The following is a 22,012-nucleotide window of genomic DNA, read 5'->3' on the forward strand; positions in this document are numbered from 1 at the left end:
CCTTCATTTCTAATAACTGGCTTTTAATTCTATCATCATGGCCAAGAAATTTGTCTCTAAAGAGCATTAGTTTACCATGGTGCAAACCAGAGCAAACATATCAAGTCCCTGAACCCTTCAGATAAAAACACACATTTTGCCACCTTAAGCATTTTGTAGTTTTTATTCCCAGCACTTCTCACCAAAAGCAGTATTTTTTCTTACGTTTTTCAAAAGCAAGATTGAACAAAAGACAGGAGCACAGTAACTGAGTGTCAGCTCTATAACCGAAGAGAGGAATGTATTCTTCTGTTTTCCACATCTTATGACACGGGCATTTTGGCTTAACTATATTTTTCCATTTTGGCTTAACTATATTTTTCCAAAAGCTTTGTGATAAAAATTACTATAAGTTTAGATCACTCCTCCTACTTACAAACACCTACATTTCACTTCTTTATTTATCACATATTAAAAGGGTCACTTAAAATAGTTATTTCTTTACAAGGACAGTCATGATGAATTAGGGTATTTGTCAATAATTTGCTAGTATAATGTCTCTTCTAAATGCAAGAATACAGTCAGAAAAGACAGGATTTTCTATGTAGAGTTTCATGTTGTCTGTAAAAAGTGAAAGTTTGACTTCTTCTTTGCCAATTCTGATGCCTTTTATTTTCTTTTGTTGTCTGATGGCTGATGCTAGGACTTCCAGCACTATGTTAAACAACAGTGGTGAGAGTGGACATCCCTGTCGTGTTCCAGATCTCAGGGGGAAAGCTCTCANCAGAATAGATTGAGAACTCAGAATTGGACCCAAAAGTATATAGCCAACCACTCTTTGACAAAGCAGGAAGGAGTATCCAATGGAAACAAGACAGCCTNCCGTGGAGGAGAAGAAGGGGGGAAATAAAGGGGGAGAGGGAGGAAGGCAAACCATGAGAGACTCCTGAATGCTGAAAACAAACTGAGGGCTGATGGGGGTGGGGAAGAGGGGAAGGGGGGTAATGGGCATGGAGGAGGGCACTTGTGGGGATGAGCACTGGGTGTTATATGGAAACCAACTTGACAATAAACTATTTATGAACAAAAAAAGAAAAGAAAAGAAAAGATTTTTCAGCTTGGGGCACCCGAGTGGCTTAGTCAGTTAAGTATCTGACTCTTGATTTTGGCTTAGGTCATGATCTCACAGTCATCAGATTGAGCCCCACATTGGGCTCTGAGCTGAATGTGGAGCCTAGTAGGGATTCTCTCTCTCTCTCTCTCTCTCTCTCTCTCTCTCTCTCTCTCTCTCTCTCTCCCCCCTCCCTCCCCCCCTGCCCTTCCCCAACTGGTGTGCACGCTTTTTCTCTCTCACAATAAATAAACTTGAAGTAAACTTTTTAGTTTAATTGTGCTGTTTAAGTAAAAAAGCTTTCCTAAGCCATAAAAAAATATTTTGTCTTCCTGTATTCCTGCTTATCTTCACCACTGAGAAATGCTGATAACATTAATAAGGTCAGTCATTCTTCAAATACAGACTTGGCATAAAGTATGGATTCTGAGTATTTAACTGTCCGTGTGGCTGTTACAGTTTAAAGATTCTGGTCTGTTCTGGTAAAGACCAGTAAAGCTTTCTCCTGTAGGGAGTCTTGTTATTAATAAGTCTGATCTTTTTAGAAAACATTTTGATTTGGGAAACATTTTGTTTATAGTTTTTTCTTACTGCCTTTTTGTCAGATACTTTATTGGTGGATCCACACTCACTTTATAAAAAATAAATTTAAAAAAGACTAATGGTCACTTCTTTAATAAATCTCCACCCGTCCCAGGAACCTGCTAGATTCTCCATGTGGAGCTAATGGTGAGATGTCCCTGTCCCAGAACATCAAGGAAAGTGTGTTTTGCTTTGACTGACCTACCCGATCTTGGACCTGTGCATCCTGCCCGTGCAGCAGCGTCTCCTAGATGTCCCAGTGTCACGGTCCCTGCCCTGTCTTTTCCTCGCCTCTTCTGTTGTTTCCGTCTCTCTGGCCGTGTGGGCGCCCCCGTGTCATTTGCTGTCCTGTAGGAAGGTGCTCAGAGTCTAGTTCCCATGATGGATAAACCAAAGGAGCATGCTTTATGCCTGCGCTGAAGTTCCCCTGTTTTGGTACAATACTCACTAGGTGCAAATGATTGAAAGAAGCTAGAGGGATTCTCAGTCTTTAGGAGAATGTACTTCTTTGTTTCTCCTTAAAAACAGTTAACACACCACCCCTTTGTTCACTCACATATGAACTTTTGATCTGTCTTTACTTCTGGACAGTTAAGGGAGAAATGGAGCTGCTCAAACCACAGGTGCATGTTCAGATATTTTATTCTAGTCCAGTGGCTCTTAATCTTTGTTGGGTCCTGAATCCATCCCTCTGAAACCGTGGAGAAAGTAAACAAGTGCTCTCCAAAAACGTACACACAATACAGACAACATTTATAGATAATTTCAGGGGTTTCTCAGCCTCACAGGAGGCCATCCACGGTCTTGTGAAAGGCCCCTGGGTCCGAAGAACTCTTGTTCAGGTAAACCTGCAGCCCTTCTCTGTTTCTGTCCAACATGTGTGATTATCATTAGGATGTGTCAGAGAGATCTTCCCACCTGTGTTTTCTTTCACTCCCAGCTGCTAAGTCTCAGAGAAACCTCATCAACCACCCTTCTGCCAGCTTGCTCAGAGGCCTTCAGAAAACATAACTATAGATATAACATAGATCGGTCTTGTAATTGATTATCTCGGAGGAAGCCTTTGTTTCTGTTAGGCCTTACAGCTTCTGGCAGCCCATGGCCATGGCACCAATTTGCAAGTTCACTACCTATACCCATGTTCACCATTGTCCAGTGTAGCCATCATAACATTAACTAAAGTCATTGCCACTGATTAATCTTGCCCTCTCCTTTCTCTAAATTTAGGCTCTTCGTGATCCTTCAGTTCCCAAAACTGTGGAAAATGATTTCCTTTAGACCTTTTCTGGGTTTTATGTGCTCAAGTCTCAATTTGTTATTGCCCAAGCACCTGAGCTTTCCAAATAACACCTACACCGATTACTCCTGCGTACCGGCCCTTGTAGCAGCAGAGGCAGCCGTCAATTTGTGATTACTGTCATTCACCACTAACCTTTACTGTGACTTGCCTCTGGCACATAATGAGAATTTCTCAAATGTTAATTCTAAAATTAAGCATTACTTAAATAGTAAAAGAGGTTCTTTTAAAAAAAAGCTTAATTAACTGTCTTAATTAAAGAGATCAACTATGAAAGCTGATATTTTAAGGCCCTGAGAATTATTTTTTTGAAAGATTTCTTAGGTTTTGTTTTGTATTGTTGGGAGCGTTGATTTTTTTATCAGCAAATCTAAAACACTTTTGGTTTGGTTCTTTATGGGAAGATGGAGACATTAAAATGTTTTTAAAGAAACAAATTGCTTACAAGGTAGAATAGGACAAAAGATTCTAATATTATCTAAACATTATTCCATGTAAGTGGCAGCGATCTGTTACTGCATATTTTATTCATTTAACTGTTTTATTTGCTCCTATTAACAAATATATCTCAAGGATGCCTAGCTGGCTCAGTCAGTGCAAGATCAAGATCAAGATCAAGTGAAAGATCAACAGTGCAACTCTTGGTCTTGGGGTTGTGAGTTCGAGCCCACATTGGGTATAGAGATTACTTAAAAATAAAATCTTAAGAAAGAGGTATCTCCAAATGTATCTAGGAAGACAGCCAGTTGAGAGGGGCGAGGGGTAAGAGAGTAAATTGAAAACAAGCATAGGAAGTGAATGACTCCTTAAGTAATGATAGAATCCTTAGCAGCCTTCTCCTAATCCGCCCCCAGATTCCTGGTAGCCAGCTTGTATCCTTCAGGCAGGAGATTGGAGGACTCCCTTCTGGAGAACCAGGAAAATGACAAAAGTGTGTGATTATATTTGTAAATTTATAATCCTGAATCTTGGCATTTTGACCACTTTTAAGTGTACAGTTGAGTGGCAGTGCTACTTAATATTACATTGGCAATGTTGTGCAATCGTCATCACTGTTTTCAAAAGTTTTCATCACCTCAGAGACTCTACCCATTTACCATAACTCCCCATCTCCTTTACCCCTTAACCACTAATCCTTCTTTCTATGGATTTTCTATATCTTGCTCTTTTATTCAGCACAGCTGAGAAGTGCAGGTAAGATTTATTCTGTAAAATATCTTTACAATATATGGTATTTTGCTGCCGTTATCTAGTGTCTGTCAGTGTTAATCTATTGCTGCATAACGTATTACCTCAAAACTTTGCGTCTTCAAACAACAGTTTGTCTTTAAACTATTCTCCAGATAGTCATATTAATTATGGTTTGTGTGGGTAAGGAATTCAGCCCTAAGCTTATGAAGATGATGTGCCTCTGCTCCACGATAACTGGGGCCTTTAATGGAGGACCCCAAGTCTGAGATCTGGAAACATCTTGAGGTTTGTTTACGCACATGTCTGGCAATTGATGATGTCTGTAACCTAGGGGCCTGCCTGGAGTTGTCATCTTGAACATCCACACATGGTTTCTCCATGTGGCCCAGGCTTCCCCACAACATGGTGGCTACACTCCAAACACAGGCAACCCAAGACATAAAGAGAAAGGGATTCAGCAACCAAGTGGGAACCATAGAAGTCACACACACTGTCACTTTCACCGTATTGTGTTGATCAAGATAGTTACAAAGGCCCACCCAGGTTCAAGGGAGAGGAACACAGACCCCACCTCTACATTTGGTATGTCATTGTCACATTGTGAGAAGAGCATGTCAAATAGAAGAATTGATGAGGCCATCTCTGGAAATTCAGTGTGTGTCCACTATGGTACCTCCAGCTGGAATTCTCTAAAACAGACTCCTTTAATGTTCCTTTCCTGCTAGCTAAATCAGTTGTGGTGATACGCATCCTACTTTCTGTAATGCGGAGGTTGAGATTTACACATGGAAAAGAAGATGAAAAACAGAAGACAATGATGGATCTTTTCTTAGAGAAATATATTTTTTGAAAACAAGATAATTATTAAGATGTGTCTGTATGCAATTCTAATTAATAGCTTTAATTCTATTTGAAAAAAATGCTCCCCAGTCAAGAAAATACTTTAATATGAAAAACATTGTTTATGAACACTGTATTTGTAGCTTGGTTATGAAAACATTTTTGTAGGTTCTTGATTGACTTGAGATATTTATACAGTCCTCCATTCCCTGACATACCTCTAGAGCACAGTTTATTGCAGTATAATTTTATTACATAAATTCCATAGCTACGTTACCTAACATCTCTGAAGCTTTAGTGTCCTCATCTAAAATGTAGGGAGAATATTGGCACCTGTCTCACAGAGCTGGCCTGAGGATTAAATGAGTTAATATATGTTAAGTGCTTGGCACCTTGTAAGTGCTAAAAAAAAAAAAAGCTAGACACAGGAAGTATATAGATGTGTTAATGATATTCTGCATATATGTATATATGAAGAGTCAGAGCATAATTGAATTCATTTCCAACAAGGTATTCAAAAGATAAAGGAGTATGGTTACTGAAAATAGTGGTTAAGCTGTTTCAATTAGGAAGAACATATTAGATTGCTTCTTAATTTGCTGTTTGTTTTTCCCAGTTTGAAAAAGAAAAACAGCATGATATTCGATCATTCTTTTCACCAAAACCTAAGAAAAGGCAGTTGGTGGCCTCCTGCGATGAACCAGGGATATTCCAGGAGAAAAATACTGTTGTGCCAGCAAACCCTGGAAAGATAGCCACAAGACATAGCATTGATTATGAAAGCAATTTTGAACCTGAAGCTAAAAGATTAAAGTCGGTTACCGACAATGACTACCGCAGTGTCCCAGAGGAGAAGCCATCCTGGCCCAGGCGAACCACGGCTCACGCCCAGGCAGCCACCCGACCCCTTCCTGGAAAAGGCTGGCAGTGTGGCCTCTGCACCTATATCAATAACTCCGTGTTACCATATTGTGAAATGTGTGAGAATCCTCGAGGCGGTGCTGGTGAGTAGATGGAGTGTGGCCCTGGAGGGGGCTGGTGGTGTTGTCTTCACGTAATCGGTGTTTTTAGAGGCAACTGCTGTTGTCGAAGGTTTGTGTGACTTGGCACCGACTTCAGCTTTTAAGCTGGAATAAGAACTTTATACAGTGAAAACTGAATTGATCCCCTTGTGGAATGTGCAAAACTCCCAGTTCTGTCAAGAATGTATATCCAGAACGTCTGTGACATGGCATTAGTTTGGCACAAATGGACATTTCTCATTAATGCCAGCAGGATGTGAATTCAGTGGGCAGGAATAGAAGCTCGGTTGCTATGGTAGCAAATATGCCTTATAGTCATAGACCTGCTGTTTTCTTTCTCCTGTAGATAATACTTGTTTTAAAAGAAATTATAGATTGTTTTTGTTTAAATAGCAAAATAATCCAGTGTAGCTCCTTTGCCTAGTACGATATACATGGTGTCCTGTTTCTTGCATGGCAAATCTTAAAAATTCCTCTATAGATCTTCTTTTAAGAACCAATGTTGTAGGTTTTATGAGTTTATTCTTTTCCAAAGCTTGCTATTTTAAAAGTAGAAACTATAAATATACCTCAGAATATGTTTTTATAGCATGAAAGGCCTTTTTCTGATGTTTTGTGTTTGAAACGATTGTTAATACTGAGTCTGTCTTAAGAAAAAAGATCATTAGTATTTCTTATGTTTCCAGTGTTAGAGCCCATGGTAACTCAAAACTGAGTTTGAGTTCATGGTAACTCAAAACGCCACGTTGACAGTTTTGGAAACTGCAAGGAGTCATTTTATCAGCTGTGATCATTGTACACATCTCCTTTCCCATCATAGGTGAATTCTTTAGAGAAGTGACATTAACCAAGAGTCAGATGAGACATGAGCAGTACTGCCTTTCTTGCTTTTCTGTGTCTTAGTTTTCATCTGAAAGAAAATGTAATCAGTAGCTGAGTCTTTCCTCTTTCAATTCTTGGTGTTCCTGCAAAAATGACAAGTCTGCCATCTGGGTGGTTATATTTGTAACATCAACACCTGTTGTCTGTGAACTAAATAGGAACTACAAGCTTATTCCATATAATATCATAATTTGCATTATCTCATTCAATTTCCAACTACTCTAGGCCATAAAAATAAAGTATCTCACGACTACAGAATAGTGTCAGTTCACATTAAGTATAAGTTGAATGATTTAACAATGAAAGTCATAGTTTAATAGGGTTTTATATTCTGATTTTCCTTGGTGATACCAAGAGCAACAATGAAAGTTTCAAGACCCATGATTTAATAAGATAACTCTCAAACAACCTAAAGAAAAATAAAACTCCTTCTGTGACTGTTAAAGTCTGATTAAACAGAAGTACAAATTCTAAGTAATAATGATAATACTGTATATAAAACTTATAATTATTAGATTAGTATTACTGTACTTGGCATAATGATTTCTAATCTTGATTTGGAAGTACCCCCCAAAAGTACTGAAGGGCAGAATTCTAATTCACATGAACTTTTTTTGAGAGACAGAATGAGTGTGAATGAGTGAGGGGCAGAGAGAAAGGGGAGAGAGAGAGAATCCCCCAAGGGGCAAAGAGAGAGGGAGAGAGAGAAGGGGAAAGAGAGTGTGGGGTCTGACATGGGGCTCGAGCTCATGAACTGTGAGATTATGACCTGAGCTAAGTTGGATACTCAACCAACTGCACCACTCAGGTGCCCCAAATTCATCTACATTTTTTAATCAGGGTTTGCCATACAACGCTTTGAGGAAATGGTGGAATCCAAAAAACTAAAGGAGCAATATTAGGAAATTACAGTCCTATAAAGATTGCTAATATAACCTTTACATTCGGTAAATTTTTGTAATAGTATATATTGAACACTAATATTTGTCAATAGGTAACACTTCTTTTGTGCTTCTTTTTTTTTTTCTTAAGTAATCCCTATGCCCAATGTGGGGCTTGAACTCACAACCCTGAGATCTAGAGTCGCATACTCTACTGACCAGCCAGGTTGCCCCCTTGTGCTTTGTTCTTAACCTCCATAGTTTTAATTTGGCATCTTACAGCTCATAGGCCCATACTTCTGTCTCTCACTTGAACTGCAGTTTGTCACATGCCTATGCAGTATCTCTACCTGGGTGTCTAATAGGTTTGTCAAGGTTAATATGTCCAAGATGGAATTCTTGATTTACCACCACCACACCTAACACCTAAATCTTCTCTTACCTCATCATCCTTACAGTGATGCAGCATCCTTAACTCCTCTCTCTCCTCCCACACTTGATTTGTCAAGTTTTGCTGGCATAACTTCTAAAGTGTATCTTGATTCTGGCCACTTTTTCTTTATTGCTTCCATCCTTCTAGAAGCCACCATTTTCTCTCCCAGACCTCAGTGGCATCTCTGCTAGGCTCTCCGTGGCCCTTCAGTACACAGCAGCCAGAGTGATTCTTTAAAAACCTAGATGATTATATTCCTTTGCCTAGAACCCTTACTGGCTTCCGTTTCTATTTCTGACACGTGGAATGGAATCTCTAGGAAACAAGGACCTATCTCATTCTTCACTGCCTATACAGTACGTACTTGGCATTTAGTGACTCCCAATAAATGTCTCCAGAGAATGAGCAAACATTGTTCACTTTCTTTCTTTTTATAAGACCTAGTTGTAACTTTTTAAAAGCTGGTCTTAGAGTAAGTAATGATTTTATCTAAATTTATGTGTAAATTGTTTGATTTTCATAATTCTACAAATAGATAGCCTCAGCAGTACTCAGGATACAAATGAAAACGGGAAAGGTGATCCTCCAAAAGACACCGCCAGCAAAGCTGAGACTAGTTCTGACTGTGAAAAACAAGGCCTTGCCCCCTCAGAACCTAAACCATTGGCTGAGAGCAAGGAAGAAATAGCAAAAATTGAGAGAGAGGATGGACTCACACCCCAGCCAGGTGATGGTAAGTCTTATTTACATTTCCGGTGTCCAGATGAGAACCATGCACTTAGAGAATACTGTTAGTAGATTTGCTACTACTACCATGTTTTAGGGTCCTTGTATTCCTATTTATATTAAAAATACAACCATTTGGAACCACACCCTAAAACACCAGATGGCTGGAGGAACAAAGCTGTGGACACTCAGATATGACACAGAGAGCAGAGCCGACCTATTGCTTCCCATGCTGCCCTCGGCCCGTGCCCCAGCCTCATTTGACCCAGGTCCTCCATGCAGGAGGCAGTGTTTCTGATATTTAGGAGGCTCTTTGGGACAAAACAGTAAAGATCAACAGATTATTAACAGCCACTTGACAGATATTAATCATTTGCACGTGAATTTCTTTTAAATGGCTACAGTTAATTGGTATATTTTAAATGGAGTGTTTTAGGTTTTTTCTTAAGGAAACAATGTCAAGATGGTATGAATCATGACCACACTTGGAGCCAGCCATGTAGTGTTTGGATTTATTTACTTTTTGGTTGATTCCATTCATTATGTAGAGCTGTGATGGGTGGCACCTACCAGCCCATATGTCAGATATTACTATCTTTATGGGTTGGCTGGCCAGAGTTTGTGAGTACTTTGGAGTTATTTTCTTTTGTTTTCTTTTCCTTTCTTTTCTTTCTTTTTTAAAATTGTTTTAGTAAGAATATTTTTGGGGTTTTTTGTTGTTTATTTGACAAAGACAGAGAAAGCCTGAATGGGGGAGGAGCAGAGAGAGGGAGAGAGAGAATCCCAAGTAGGCCCTGTGCCCAGTGCAAGCCCAGCACAGGGCTCAATCTCACAAAACATGAGATCAGGACCTGAGACAAATTCAAGAGTCAGATGGGTAACCAACTGAGACACCCAGGTTGGCCCTTGGGTTATTTTGTTAATCAGTTAGTGAGCATAGTAACTCACAGATTGAGGTTCTCACTATAACAACCCCAAAACTGTTGTGAATGGACAGTTGAACTTTTTCTTCTAAATCAGTTGCTAATTTAAAGTCAGCTTCATAGCTTTAAAATGAAATGTTCAGTTAAGAATTTCTGAGCTCAGGGCTTCCTCCTTCCCGCAGCCCTCCTTCCTTCTGATTCCTCAGGTTCTTCTCAAAAAATATCTTGGAATGACCCCCAGTTTAGGTATGTTAATTTTAACAGTCTTTAGGTGTAGTCTGAGGTGGGGCATTTCTTTCATAACTCTGATTTCCTTCTTCCTGCTCTGACAATGCCTCAAGTGCTGAAGATGTTGTTATAGGACAGCATGGGGCTCACTGAACTAAACAGCAGACCCAGAACAAACAACTGGCAATTGTCATCAACTCCCGGGCCATGAGTCTCTTCATCTGTGACCGGGAAATTCTGGCTTGTTTGTTGTAAACTGGTCCCTTGATGAAGGCATGTTAGCTGTACTTATACATACTTTTCAGAAATCACTAGACCTTTTGAAATTCGATTCTGCCAGTGAAAATTCTACTGGCCTCATCCACTCCAGACAATGCCAGCTTTTTCCCCACACCTGCCTCCCTTCCTTTTTTTTTTTTTTGACTTATCAGATCACTGGGTTGAGAACTTGATATAAGCGATATGCTTCACATCTCCCCACTAACATGGATTTCCATGAAAAACAAACAGAAGAAAGACAGGAGGCACACTATGTTGAAGTGTTTATTCATTCCACATAAGCTCTTAGACTGGAGTGGTATGTGCTTTGCAGGGACTGTGGGTTTGTTCTAACTGAAATTCCAGGGGTCTAGAAGGATAGTTGGGTCTTCACAAGATGTGTCCTCTGTCATCTCAAACCATTAAATTACATTTCAGGAAAACAATGAAAAGAGAAATACATTCCCCCATGTAGCCGCTAGCTACCAAGAATATCAGCTGATTTGGAATCAATCCTATAATGCTTTTTATCAAAGAATGACTTCTGATCTTTAAACATGAATCCATTAACCATGGCTCTTCAGAAAATCTGAAGACAGTGATTATACATTGCATTTATATTTATGTACATTAAGAAAGAAAATCTAAAAGTTAAACTATGACTTAATATCTTAATGACAGCCCAGACCAGCTCAGAGCACCCTCTGTTGCTTTGCCATTTCCTTCATTTGCCCTGAGGGAGGTGGCAGTTTCTTGGCATGTGCTAGGCAGCCCGTTTGCACATCACAGTATCCAGATGTGAGAGAGCGCCCGCTATCTGCAGGGATCTCCTTTGCTCAGGTCCCATGAAGCACTGGCTTATTCTTTTGCAAGAATATAAAAAACATTGGCTGTTCCTCCAGTGATACATATTTACTCCTTTAAATATCAAATTTATGCTCCACTGCTTTATATCCAAAATTTTTCGTATACATGATAGCTTCTCATTTCAATACCAAATCAGAGTGAAGCATTTTGAAGACACTTTACAGGTAATTAAACTCAACTCATGTAGTAACAACAAAGCACTTGACTCGAGCGTGGTGTTAAAGTAACAACACCGCTGTAAGTCACGACTAAGCCTCTGCATGCTTGGGCCATGCCAGCTACCTCACAACTGCCACCTGGCCAGCAATGATTGTAAAATGGCACGCTTACTACCTGTCAGCTTGCCAGTTTCAGAGATGTTAACGTGTGGGGAAAATGGACATTTTTGAATTCATGAAATACCAGAATACTCCCAAGTTTGTAAAGTGACCAGTGCCTTGAGTAGAAAAATTAAAATATGTTGACATTGCCAAGTAGAATGAGAAAGCATAGACTTCCAGATCTGGGGAAATACTTTAGAAGGTCACTGAGGGAAAAATAAAATAATCATAATCATAAAGTCATTTAGGAACTGTGGCAGAGGTTAAGGGCACAGGCTCCGTAGCCACATGACTGGCCTTAAGTCCTCTTACTGGTCGTGTGACCTTGGGCATGCTAATGTGCCTTAGTTTTCTTCTCTGTAAAATGCAGTACTTATTTCTGAGAGACGTTAATATTTATACTTAGAACAATGCCTGGCACATTGTAAGGACTTGATAAGTGTTAACTATAATTATTATTTAGATCCACTTTGATAACCCTGTCTCCCCTACAGACTGTATTGGTCAGTGAGACCCAGAAGTGATCAATAAAAGGAGATTATCAGAAAAAGAGCTCGTGCACATCTATCTCCTTTTGTGAATGTGAAGCACCAGGTCATAGGGAACCCGGCATTCAAAGGGCCACTCACAAAGCTGATTGCTGCCAAACCAAAATGGTGCTCCTTCTGTCTCCTAAAACCACTCTAACTAAATGTCTACATTTTAGACTCCCTCAAGACTGATAACAACTCTTGGTGGCAGGAAATTCTCCCTCATACCTAACTCCTATCTTCTCAGATAATTCTCAATTTGTTTCTCTCTTGTGGGATCATTAGCAAAAGTGCAAAGCAACTGGTTCCCATATAGGACACTATGGTCTTAGATGGCCTGCCATGGTAGTTTTATTTCAAGCCCAGACACATGTCCTTTGTGAAATATGATGATATAGTTTATATAGCTCTTCCATCTTTCTAATCCACAAAAAAGATTAAAATAAGCTATTTTGCATAGATAGGAGTTAAGCCTTCAGGTTCTTTTTTATCTTCTCTATTAGAACAGTTGAAGATTCCAGACAATCTGCCAGTGTACGACACCTTAATGTTCTGTGCAAGTAAGAATACTGACCGGATTCACCTCTATACTAAGGTAAGCATCATGCGGATTCTACAGCTTAAAATGTGCAGAAGCCTTCCTTTTTTTCCATGTGTCAGTGGTGATAGTTACTTTTATTAACAATGAGATAGGCATCTAGTTCTTTTTCTCCTTACTAATTCTAACATTTCTTTGTTAAATCTAAAGACAGTGAGAGGCAAAACAGCATAGTAGTTAAGAGCATAGACTTCAGGGCCAGACTGCCTCAATTCACATCTGTTACTGAGTGTGGAATCTTAAACACATTACTTAACTACTCTGTGCCTCACTTTCTTCAACTTGAAAACATGGAAAGGAGTTGTTACAAGGGTAACATGAGCTAACTCTTATAAATCACTTAGCACTGTGCCTCGCCATAAGGAACTCTCAGTAAGAGTTAGCTCCTAGATTTAGTACATACACACACCCACACACACAACATACATGCGTGCGTGCCGCATCTACACAATGGCTACACTATGCAGCCATAAAAAAGAATGATTTCTTGCCGTTTGCAACACCATGGATGGACCTAGAGTATGTAATGCTAAGTGAAATAAGTCAGAGAAAGACAAATACCGCATGATTTCACTTATGTGTGGATTCTTAACAAAACAAATGAACAAACAAAGCAGAAACAAACCCATAAATCAGAAAACAAACTGGTAGTTGCCAGAGGGGAGAGGGATGGGGGGTGCGAAAAACGGGTGAAGGGGAGGGGGAGGCACAGGCTTCCAGCTATGGAATGAATAAGTCACAGGGATGAAAGGTACAGCACGGGGAATGTAGCCAATATCACTGTAGTTAGAGTGCTGTGTGGTGACAGACGGTAGCTGCACTTGGGGTGAGCACAGCATACTACACTTGATCTTGGCCAAAAGGGCAAGAAATGATTGGTGAGCACAGCAGGATGTACAGACTTGTCAAATCACCATGGTGTACACCTAAAATGGACGTAACGTCGTGTGTCAACTGTACTTCAAAAAAGACAAAGTTCTCTCCTTCACGGATCATTAGTACCAGCAGCAGCATCTTTGCAGAAGCCAAACTCTGCCCATCTGTGTTGAGTAGATTCTAGGAAGCTTTAAAAACATGATTGCTTGGATTTGTGCCCTGACATAGGTTGGTGGTCCTCAAGCTTTTCAGGCTCAGGACCACTTTGTACTTTTCAAAGTTGTCGGGAACCCCAAAGGGCTTTTGTTTATGTGGGTTATAGCCATTGACATTTACCTCATTTAGGTGGAAACACTTAAAATATTTATTGAGGGTCGTAATAATAAGCCCATTATTGATATTCTTGTCAATAGCTTATTTTTATGAGACATCTTATTTTTCTGAAACAAAGATAACATTTAGGGAGGAGAGTTGGCATTGTTTTACATTTTTAGCAGTTTCTCCAGGCTCTTAATAGAAGACACTAGGACTCTCCTCTCTGCCTATCCCAGGAAACGTCACCATGCATTTGTGACAGAATGAGGGTGAAAAGTGCAAATACCGTTTTACTGTTCTTATGAAAATGCTTGGCCTTTGTGGATCCCCTGAAGTGATCTCAGGGGCCCTGTGAGAATCCTTGGCTTAGGTAAACTAGTCTCAGTATTTGAGGAAAAACTTGCTGAGATTATGAGTACTTCCATTTGGTCCACATGCTGAGATTATGAATACTTCCATTTGGTCCACAGTATTTCTAACCATTATAATCATTATAAGTATAATAAAATAATATTTGTACCTTTTTCAATTCATGGGCCAGCCTATTGAAAGAACGCCTTTGTCAAGATAACTTGGTTACAGGTTTTATACTAAACCAAGTAGATATAGAGAGATGTGGTGGCCATGTAATCATCTCGGTTCTAACTAATAACTAGAAGGGATTGCTAGAATATAAGGAGATGACTAGGATCATGAATGCCAGAAGCCCCGTGCAGCCTCCGCCGTGGGACCACAGCCAAGAGAGGGAGACCAGGAATGAATCCGGGAGTGACCAGCGTTCTTCTTCAAGGCCTGGACTCCCGTACACCATGTGGACCCTCTCAGCATGGAGGGAGCGCCTAAGCATCCTCTGCTCATCTGGAGATAAGTCCGACTGCCTGGGACCCCTTCACCCCAGTGTGGGGAGGGCTCCCGGTCATGTTTCTCAGACCATTACATGAGGATAACACAGAACTTCAGTCCCCAGAAGGGAATGAAGATCAGAAAACCAAAAGCAGACACCAGGCCGGATACAACCCAGGAATTCAGAAGCCCTGAAACTCCTTAAACTTTCTACTCTGTGCAGTGGAAACCTACGTCCTGGATCACCTGGTCAATGTTTTCCCTCTTTGGGTGGAGACGGGGGAGAAGCTGCAAAGTCCTGGAGTGACAGCCTTGCTGACCCATCTTCCAGCTCCACCACCCACCCTGCATCGCGTGGGCCACCTCATCTTTTTGACATCTCTCTTAATAGCCTCAAGTGTATTTTTATGACTGTGCAAAATGCCTGCATGTCCCTTCAGCATAAAATTGATTCAAGTAATCTCTAAACATGACACACGAAGCAGAGGGAATGTTAACAGGTCTTCTCACAGCTATAAGGTGAGCTGAGGTGAATCTGGAGGTAGGACTCTGGAGAAAAACCCCAGCACAATGCCTAAAAGCACTCCCCTTAAAAGGAAGATCAGTAACAGATGTTTACATCCTAGGTTGTAGTAACAGTATCCCTCTAAAGAGCTGTTGGTTTCAGCGAGAACCCCAAGTCTGATTCAGAGTTCAGAGTAACTGTTGCACATCTAAATTCTGAGTCCATGTGTTAAGTACTTTTTGTGTGTTTTTTCCAAAGTGATTATGGGGGCTGTAACTTTGTTTTCAGCTGAGAGAAATGGGATAGGAGTCCAGCTGTTGTTGATACAATAGATTTTCATATGCAGAGGTTTTTCTTCCCCCCTTTAAAAGACATACTCCTGCTTAAACCTCATGTGTAACTGACTAAGCCCTCTCCCTGGTATTTTTTACCCTTAGAGAGAAAGCAGTGAAGGCATTCGGAGGGCACTGGAGAGCCCGGCCCTTCTCTCCACTCAGCATGCTTGTGGGGAACTGTGTGTGGGTAGAATCTTGTTGCAGTGCGACACCCCAGTTTATCTTTTAGGAAACAGGGAATATTGTGCCATTATATAATTCTTTACTTTTAAAATAATCAGTAGTGCCTACAGACAAAACGGATTAATCATGCCTTCCTAATCTATAATCAGGATGGAAACCAGATGAACTGTAACTTCATTCCTTTGGATATAAAATTAGACCTTTGGGAAGATTTACCAGCAAGCTTTCAGCTGAAACACAATCGCTCCCTGGTAAGAAGAGTCCTCTGCGTATGTTTTAAGTTAAAGTGTGTTGAGTACTGTATAAGGCCACTCTGAGTTTCATGAAAGCACCTTGTGGCCTGTTGCAGAGTCACATCACCAGGCACATTTTCATCGGTGCAGGCACTGCCTCCTAATTCCCTTGGCGCTAGGAAGAACTGTGAAATCTGTTTCCTCGGTGAGCGATCACACCTAGCGTTGCTGTTTCTGTGGATAGGGTCATCCTCACATTGTTGGATTTCTCCTTCACAGCATTAGCAACCGTGCTCTCTGTACCTGACAGTGCCCCCGTTTATCTCTGACAATTAAGTTCTAACAGTGACAAATTCTGAGAGCTGGCATGGTGCCGTGGTGGGCGACTCCTGCTCCTTTGGAAGCAGCAGCATACGGCTATAGGCCACGCACCTGCTCTGGAGGCCTTAATTCGGATCTGTGGCTGATTTATCCTCAGCACTTAGAAGCATCAGCACGTGCAGGGGCTGACAGCATGCAGTCTGCCGTTTTTTGTTTTTTGTTTTTTAACATTTATTTATTTTTGAAAGACAGAGAAAGCATGAGCAGGGGAGGGGCAGAGTGAGGGAGACACAGAATCCGAAGCAGGCTCCAGGCTCTGAGCTGTCAGCACAGAGCCCGACGCAGGGCCCGACCGAACTCACAGACTGTGAGATCATGACCTGAGCCGAAGACGGACGCTCAACTAACTGAACCACCCAGGAGCCCCAGTGTGCCACTTTTTACGAGAAAATAGTGATTTTGTTTTTGCCCTTTGGGTGGAAATCAAACATTGCCCGTGAGTCAGCTACACTTGTTTTAAACAAAAAGGTAGCAGAGAGTTATTTTCTTTGGTATCATTTCATCCTGATTCTCAGATTCCCAGGAAAGGACCAGTTACAGATAATTGACTAATAAGTAAGAACATTACCCTAGTAAAAATGTTCCAGGTTTATTGACGGCTGTTTTGCTGTGATAACTTAGGTAGTTGGGTAACCAGGCAGTTCTCAGATGTTGCCTCGAAACCAGCCAGCCTGTAACACCCCCTCCCCACGCCCAACTCTGCCGCAGCCACTGCTGGGTGTGTGCTTCTGAGAGACAGGCACCTCTTGGTCACACTGGGCACATTATTGCCATTGGTCCCTATGTGCATTAAGGACATTCGCTGGGGCGTCCTGAAATGTGTCTTTGGGTTGAAAGAGAACTGGCCATTGATACTTTACAATAAGATAAGAAGACAGCATCAGTCTGAAGAAAGCCTTAAACTGTGACATTCAGAAGCCTATTTGGGAGATATAATAAAGCATCAGTTTTCTGATGTGATAAGTGGCTTTACTTTCAAAGGAAGATGCCTGGTGAGCCATTAGCTCTTTTCATTATCTCATTTTCTGCCAGATTTTAAGGTTTGTTCGAGAATGGAACAGTCTAACTGCCATGAAGCAAAAGATAATCAGGAGAAGCGGGTGGCTGTTCTGTAGCCCAATTCTTGCTTTGGAGGAGATCACAAAGCAACAAACCAAACCACATAGTACTAAAAGGTATGAGTTGTCTTTCTTCTTTATTTTGGATTTTATTATTTTGTCATTCTACAGGGAAGGAAGTCTGACACTTTTTATGTAACCACTCATGAAATCCTGATGAGTTAAGAGAAAATTAAACATAAAACAGTCTCTTATTTTATAACAACATAACTAGATGTTTTGTGAATTTGATCAAATCCACTAGAAAACATCAGGCTGACCGGGTCTTGGTCACCATGAGTCCCGCTCATCAGGAAAGAGGCTAGAGTCACAGGCCGGTGTGTCCTGTGACCCACCAGGCCTGGGCCAGTATTGAGCAACAGGAAGACATCTCCCTAGTGGGAGAGGGCCCAGGTCTGGGTGCCGTGCGGCAAGGAAGCTGGTTCTGTTTGACACGCCATCGCGCAAAGGGTGGGAGGTGACAGTTACGGTGGGGGGAAGGGGGCAAGGAAAGGTTTCGTGTCTCATGCCTGTGGAATTGTTTTGCCCTTTATCATTACAGGTTTGTTTGTTTATTTTAATTTTTTTAATGTTGATTTATTTTTGAGAGAGAGTGAGAGAGTGGGAGGGGCAGAGAGGGAAAGAGACACAGAATCTGAAGCAGGCTCCATGCTCTGAGCTGTCAGCACAGAGCCCAATGCGGGTTGCAAACCCACGAACCGTGAAATCATGACCAGAGTCTAAGTCGGCACTTAACCAACTGAGCCACCGAGGTGCCCCACAGGTTTCTTTCTAATCTCTGTATACTTACTTTTTCGACATCAGAATCTTCTCAGGTGTCCCCTTATGTGAGCTCAGTCCCCATAGCCTGTAGACTCTTCCCTCAGTGGGAAGGAGTGATTCTTGGTTAGCAGTTCTGTGGCCCAGCTCCCGCTGGGAAAGAGATCTCAAAGCCCCTGACCAAGCAGCCGCGTGGCCAAAGACACCCCTGTGGCTCTTGCCACCTGCATACACCTATAATCTGCCTTCATCCTCACATCCCATCAGTTACCATCTCTAGCCTTTTCCGTGCACACAGGTGAAAACCATCCGTCAGGGATAGGTGAGAGGATGTACTTAGTCAAACAGCTTGTCTCCCTAGACAGTGAAGCATCTCTTCAGCTGTTTCCAGATGTGGCCTGTGATATATCCATATGTGAGAAAAAGGAGTGATACTTGTGATAAGTTATGAAGGAGAAAAATAAATATAACAAAGGATGGAGACACAACTATATGTAATTGCCACTGGGACATAGGAAGTGTCTGGAAGGGTATCCTAGAAACCCTACCAGAGTTTTCTCTAAGACAGTAGCTCTTAGCTGGGGGCAGTTTTAACCCCCCGGGGGGGCGGGGTAGTGTTAAGAAGCATTTTAGTTTGTTAAGATTAGTGGATACAACTGGGGAACATCCAGAGGCTGGAGACTTGGGATGCTGCTCAGTGCCCTACAGTGAACAGAACTGCACTTAAACAATTATCTGTTGCAAAATGTCATTAGTGCCCTTGTTGAGGGATCTTGCTCTAGACCATGTGATCGGGGATTTGTGGAGATGATGGGAACTTTATACTTTACGCCTGGATCACAAACTCCTATGACTAAAAGCAAAGCAGGAACCATAAATGAACAAATGAGATCAAGTGTAAAATCAGAAAAGGTTGAGGTAGGATGTAGAAATACAGTAGATCGGAATGTGTATAACCCATCTGACATCATTCAAATTCTGGCTAAAAAATAAAATGCTGTATGAGTTGATGAAAGCCCTGTGACTAGTTGAATCTGTCCATGAGCTGCCAGTTTCGGACTCCCCTAAACTCTTCTGCACTGCTTAAATTGTTCCCACGAGTGTGTATTACTTTATATAAGAAATACATTTAAAATACATGTATGCATTGATAATATATACATACACACACATGCATACACCCCTCATACAGATACCCACTTGTGTGTAACAAAAAGCAGATTGCCTGTTAATTTTCTCAGGACTTCTGGTGGTCCTCTCCATTTCCTCATTGTCACAGCCACCATCTTAGTTGAAGTATTGGTCTTCTCTTTACATGACCGTAGTTTCCTTCTTAACTGAATTTACAACACTCCAGTCATTTCTAGACACGTCACATGGTTTCCTCTCCATCAGACATGGGTGGCCACGTAAAGAACTACCTGAGAAAGACCAATCAGGTGTAAAAGCAAAAGTCATGAAATCAATACAAACCAAAGTCAGACATACGGTATTATCTATTACATTTTATGTGGATGATATAGTAAAGTTAAAACTTGTATTAAGCAGCATGCGCAGTAATCGGATGTGTGTTTTTAAGAGGTTGCTCTATGGGTGCCTGGGTGGCTCAGTCAGTTAAGTGTCCGACTTCGGCTCAGGTCATGATCTCACAGTTCTTGAGTTCTAGCCCCACGTAGGGCTCTGTGCTGACAGCTAGCTCAGAGCCTGGAGCCTGTTTCACATTCTGTGTGTGTGTCTCTCTCTGACCCTCCTCTGCTTGCGCTGTCTCTCTTTGACCCTCAAAAATAAAATAAAAAACAGTTTAAAAAAATTTAAGAGTTTGCTCTAGCACAGTTGGAAGATGAGATCAGAAGAGCAGACTTGTAGGTGCATGGGTGGCTCAGTTGGTTAAGCATCTGATTTTGGCTCAGGTCATGATCTCATGGTTAGTGGGTTCGAACCCCACATTGGGTTCTGAGCTGACGGCTCGGGGCTTGGAGCCTGCTTTGGATTCTGTGTCTCCCTCTCTCTCTGCCCATCCCCCACTTGCGCTCTGCCTCTCTGTCTCTTAAAAGTGAATAAACGTTAAAAATTTTGTTTTAGAAAAAAAGCAGACTTGAGGGGCACCTGGGTGGCTCAGTCAGTTAAGCATCCGACTTAAGCTCAGGTCTTAATCTAGTGGTTTATGAGTTCGAGCTCTGCATTGGGCTTCTTGCTGTCATCGCAGAGCCCACTTCAGATCCTGTCTCTTCTCTCTCTCTCTCTCTCTCTCTCTCTCTCTCTCTCTCTCTCTCAAAAATAACCTTTTTTTTAAACAGCAGGCTTGAGGTAGGGAGGCAAGTTGCATTAGTTATCTATTGTTGCCTTAACAAATTACCACAAACTTAGCACCTTAAAGCAACAGACATGTATTATCTCACAGTCCTGTAAGCCAGAAGTCTGAGATGGCTCTGCTGGTTTCTCTGCTCTGGATTTATAAAACTGAATTCAAAATGTTGGCTGGATGGATTCTTAACTGATAGTCTGGGAAGACTCCATTTCCATGCTCATTTGGGTTGTTGACAGAATTCAGTTCCTTGTGATTGCAGGACTTGGGTTTTCTTGCTAGCTTTAAGGGTGGGGGCCATCCTTAGCTTCTAGAGACTTCTTTGGAGTTGTAGCATGTGGGTTCCTACATCTCAGGGCCAGCAGTGGTATGTCAGATCCTTCTCATGCTTGGAATTGCTCCCTTTCTTAAAGTCAGCTGATTACTAACCTTAATTATATCTGCAATGTCCCTTTACAACATTACCTAGATGAGTGATGGACTGCATATCAGAGACAAGAATCCTAGAGAGAAATTGTTAAGGATACTGCCTCCCACACAAGTTAAAAGACTGCTATAGTAGAGCTGGGGGGGATAGATGAAGACTTTGTTTTTTAAGAATTTTTTTTAAGTAATCTACACGCAACGTAGGGTTCAAACTCACAATCCCAAAAGTTGCATTGTCTACTGACTGAGCCGGCCAGGCGCCCGTGAAGACTTACTGTTAAGGCAGGAGCAATGGGAATGGAGGAAGGGGGATGAAGAGAGGCCTTAGTGGGTAAATCTAGACACTCTGGTCACTGATCAGAGGAAGAAAAAAGAGCGAAGGCTCCAGGGAAATGGACTTCGCAGAGCCATGAAAATAAAACCTGTGCGCCTGCAGAGAAGTGTGCTTTGGGCAAGTGGGCCAGTTCTTGTGGAGAATCCCAGCAAGTCTCAGGGAATCGGAGGAACGGTCTCTCTCTGAAAGCAAGTGCGAAAGATGGGGCTGCCCAACAGCACTGGCTGGACGTCTGTATGAGGAGCAGGTAGACACTGGATGCCTTGCCATCCCCCTGTCCTTCCGGTTGACTTTCTAGAGAAACTGCACCAGGGAGGCAGCAGCCTTGGAAAACCAGGCCTAGTGGTGATAAAGGGAGAGGCGTTCTATTGGAAACCAGCACTCCCCAGGCCCCCTTCTCTACTTCCAAAATTCTAGGAGGCATATTTCACTTCTTAGCAAAAAATTAGAGGATTCCTCTCTGAAAAAATGGAATGGCCTTAGAATCAAGACACGTAGATACTGATTTTAAGCAATGGCTAGATATCCAGCCAGATTATCCTGCATTGACTTCCACCAGTTCACAGGACCCGTCCAAGTTCAGAGTTTGCACTTAGGTTTTGAACAGCTCAGTCTTAAATGTTAATGAAGCCAAAATCACCAGCCATTGTTTCTGCTGCTGAGTTCCCATTTGTCAGAGGCAGGCCTGCTCTCCTGGGAGCCCTGTTAGGTTTAGGATGCCACCTCTTTTG

At 41.7% G+C, this 22,012-nt stretch overlaps 1 protein-coding gene across 1 annotated transcript in view; it reads left to right on the forward strand.

The window, feature by feature from the left end:
- The window catches only part of ZRANB3 (zinc finger RANBP2-type containing 3), a 257,774-nt gene that overhangs the window by 225,813 nt on the left and 9,949 nt on the right, over positions 1 to 22,012 (forward strand). Inside the window, exons 12-16 of the mRNA XM_077747849.1 lie at positions 5,617 to 6,004; positions 8,754 to 8,951; positions 12,574 to 12,665; positions 15,875 to 15,976; positions 17,372 to 17,514. Of these exons, the coding sequence (XP_077603975.1) occupies positions 5,617 to 6,004; positions 8,754 to 8,951; positions 12,574 to 12,665; positions 15,875 to 15,976; positions 17,372 to 17,514 (923 nt within the window). The remainder of the gene's footprint in view (positions 1 to 5,616; positions 6,005 to 8,753; positions 8,952 to 12,573; positions 12,666 to 15,874; positions 15,977 to 17,371; positions 17,515 to 22,012) is intronic.

This window comes from Crocuta crocuta, unplaced genomic scaffold (genome assembly GCF_008692635.1).
Source record: "Crocuta crocuta isolate KB4526 unplaced genomic scaffold, BGI_CrCroc_1.0 scaffold427, whole genome shotgun sequence".
Taxonomy (NCBI): Eukaryota; Metazoa; Chordata; class Mammalia; order Carnivora; family Hyaenidae; genus Crocuta; species Crocuta crocuta.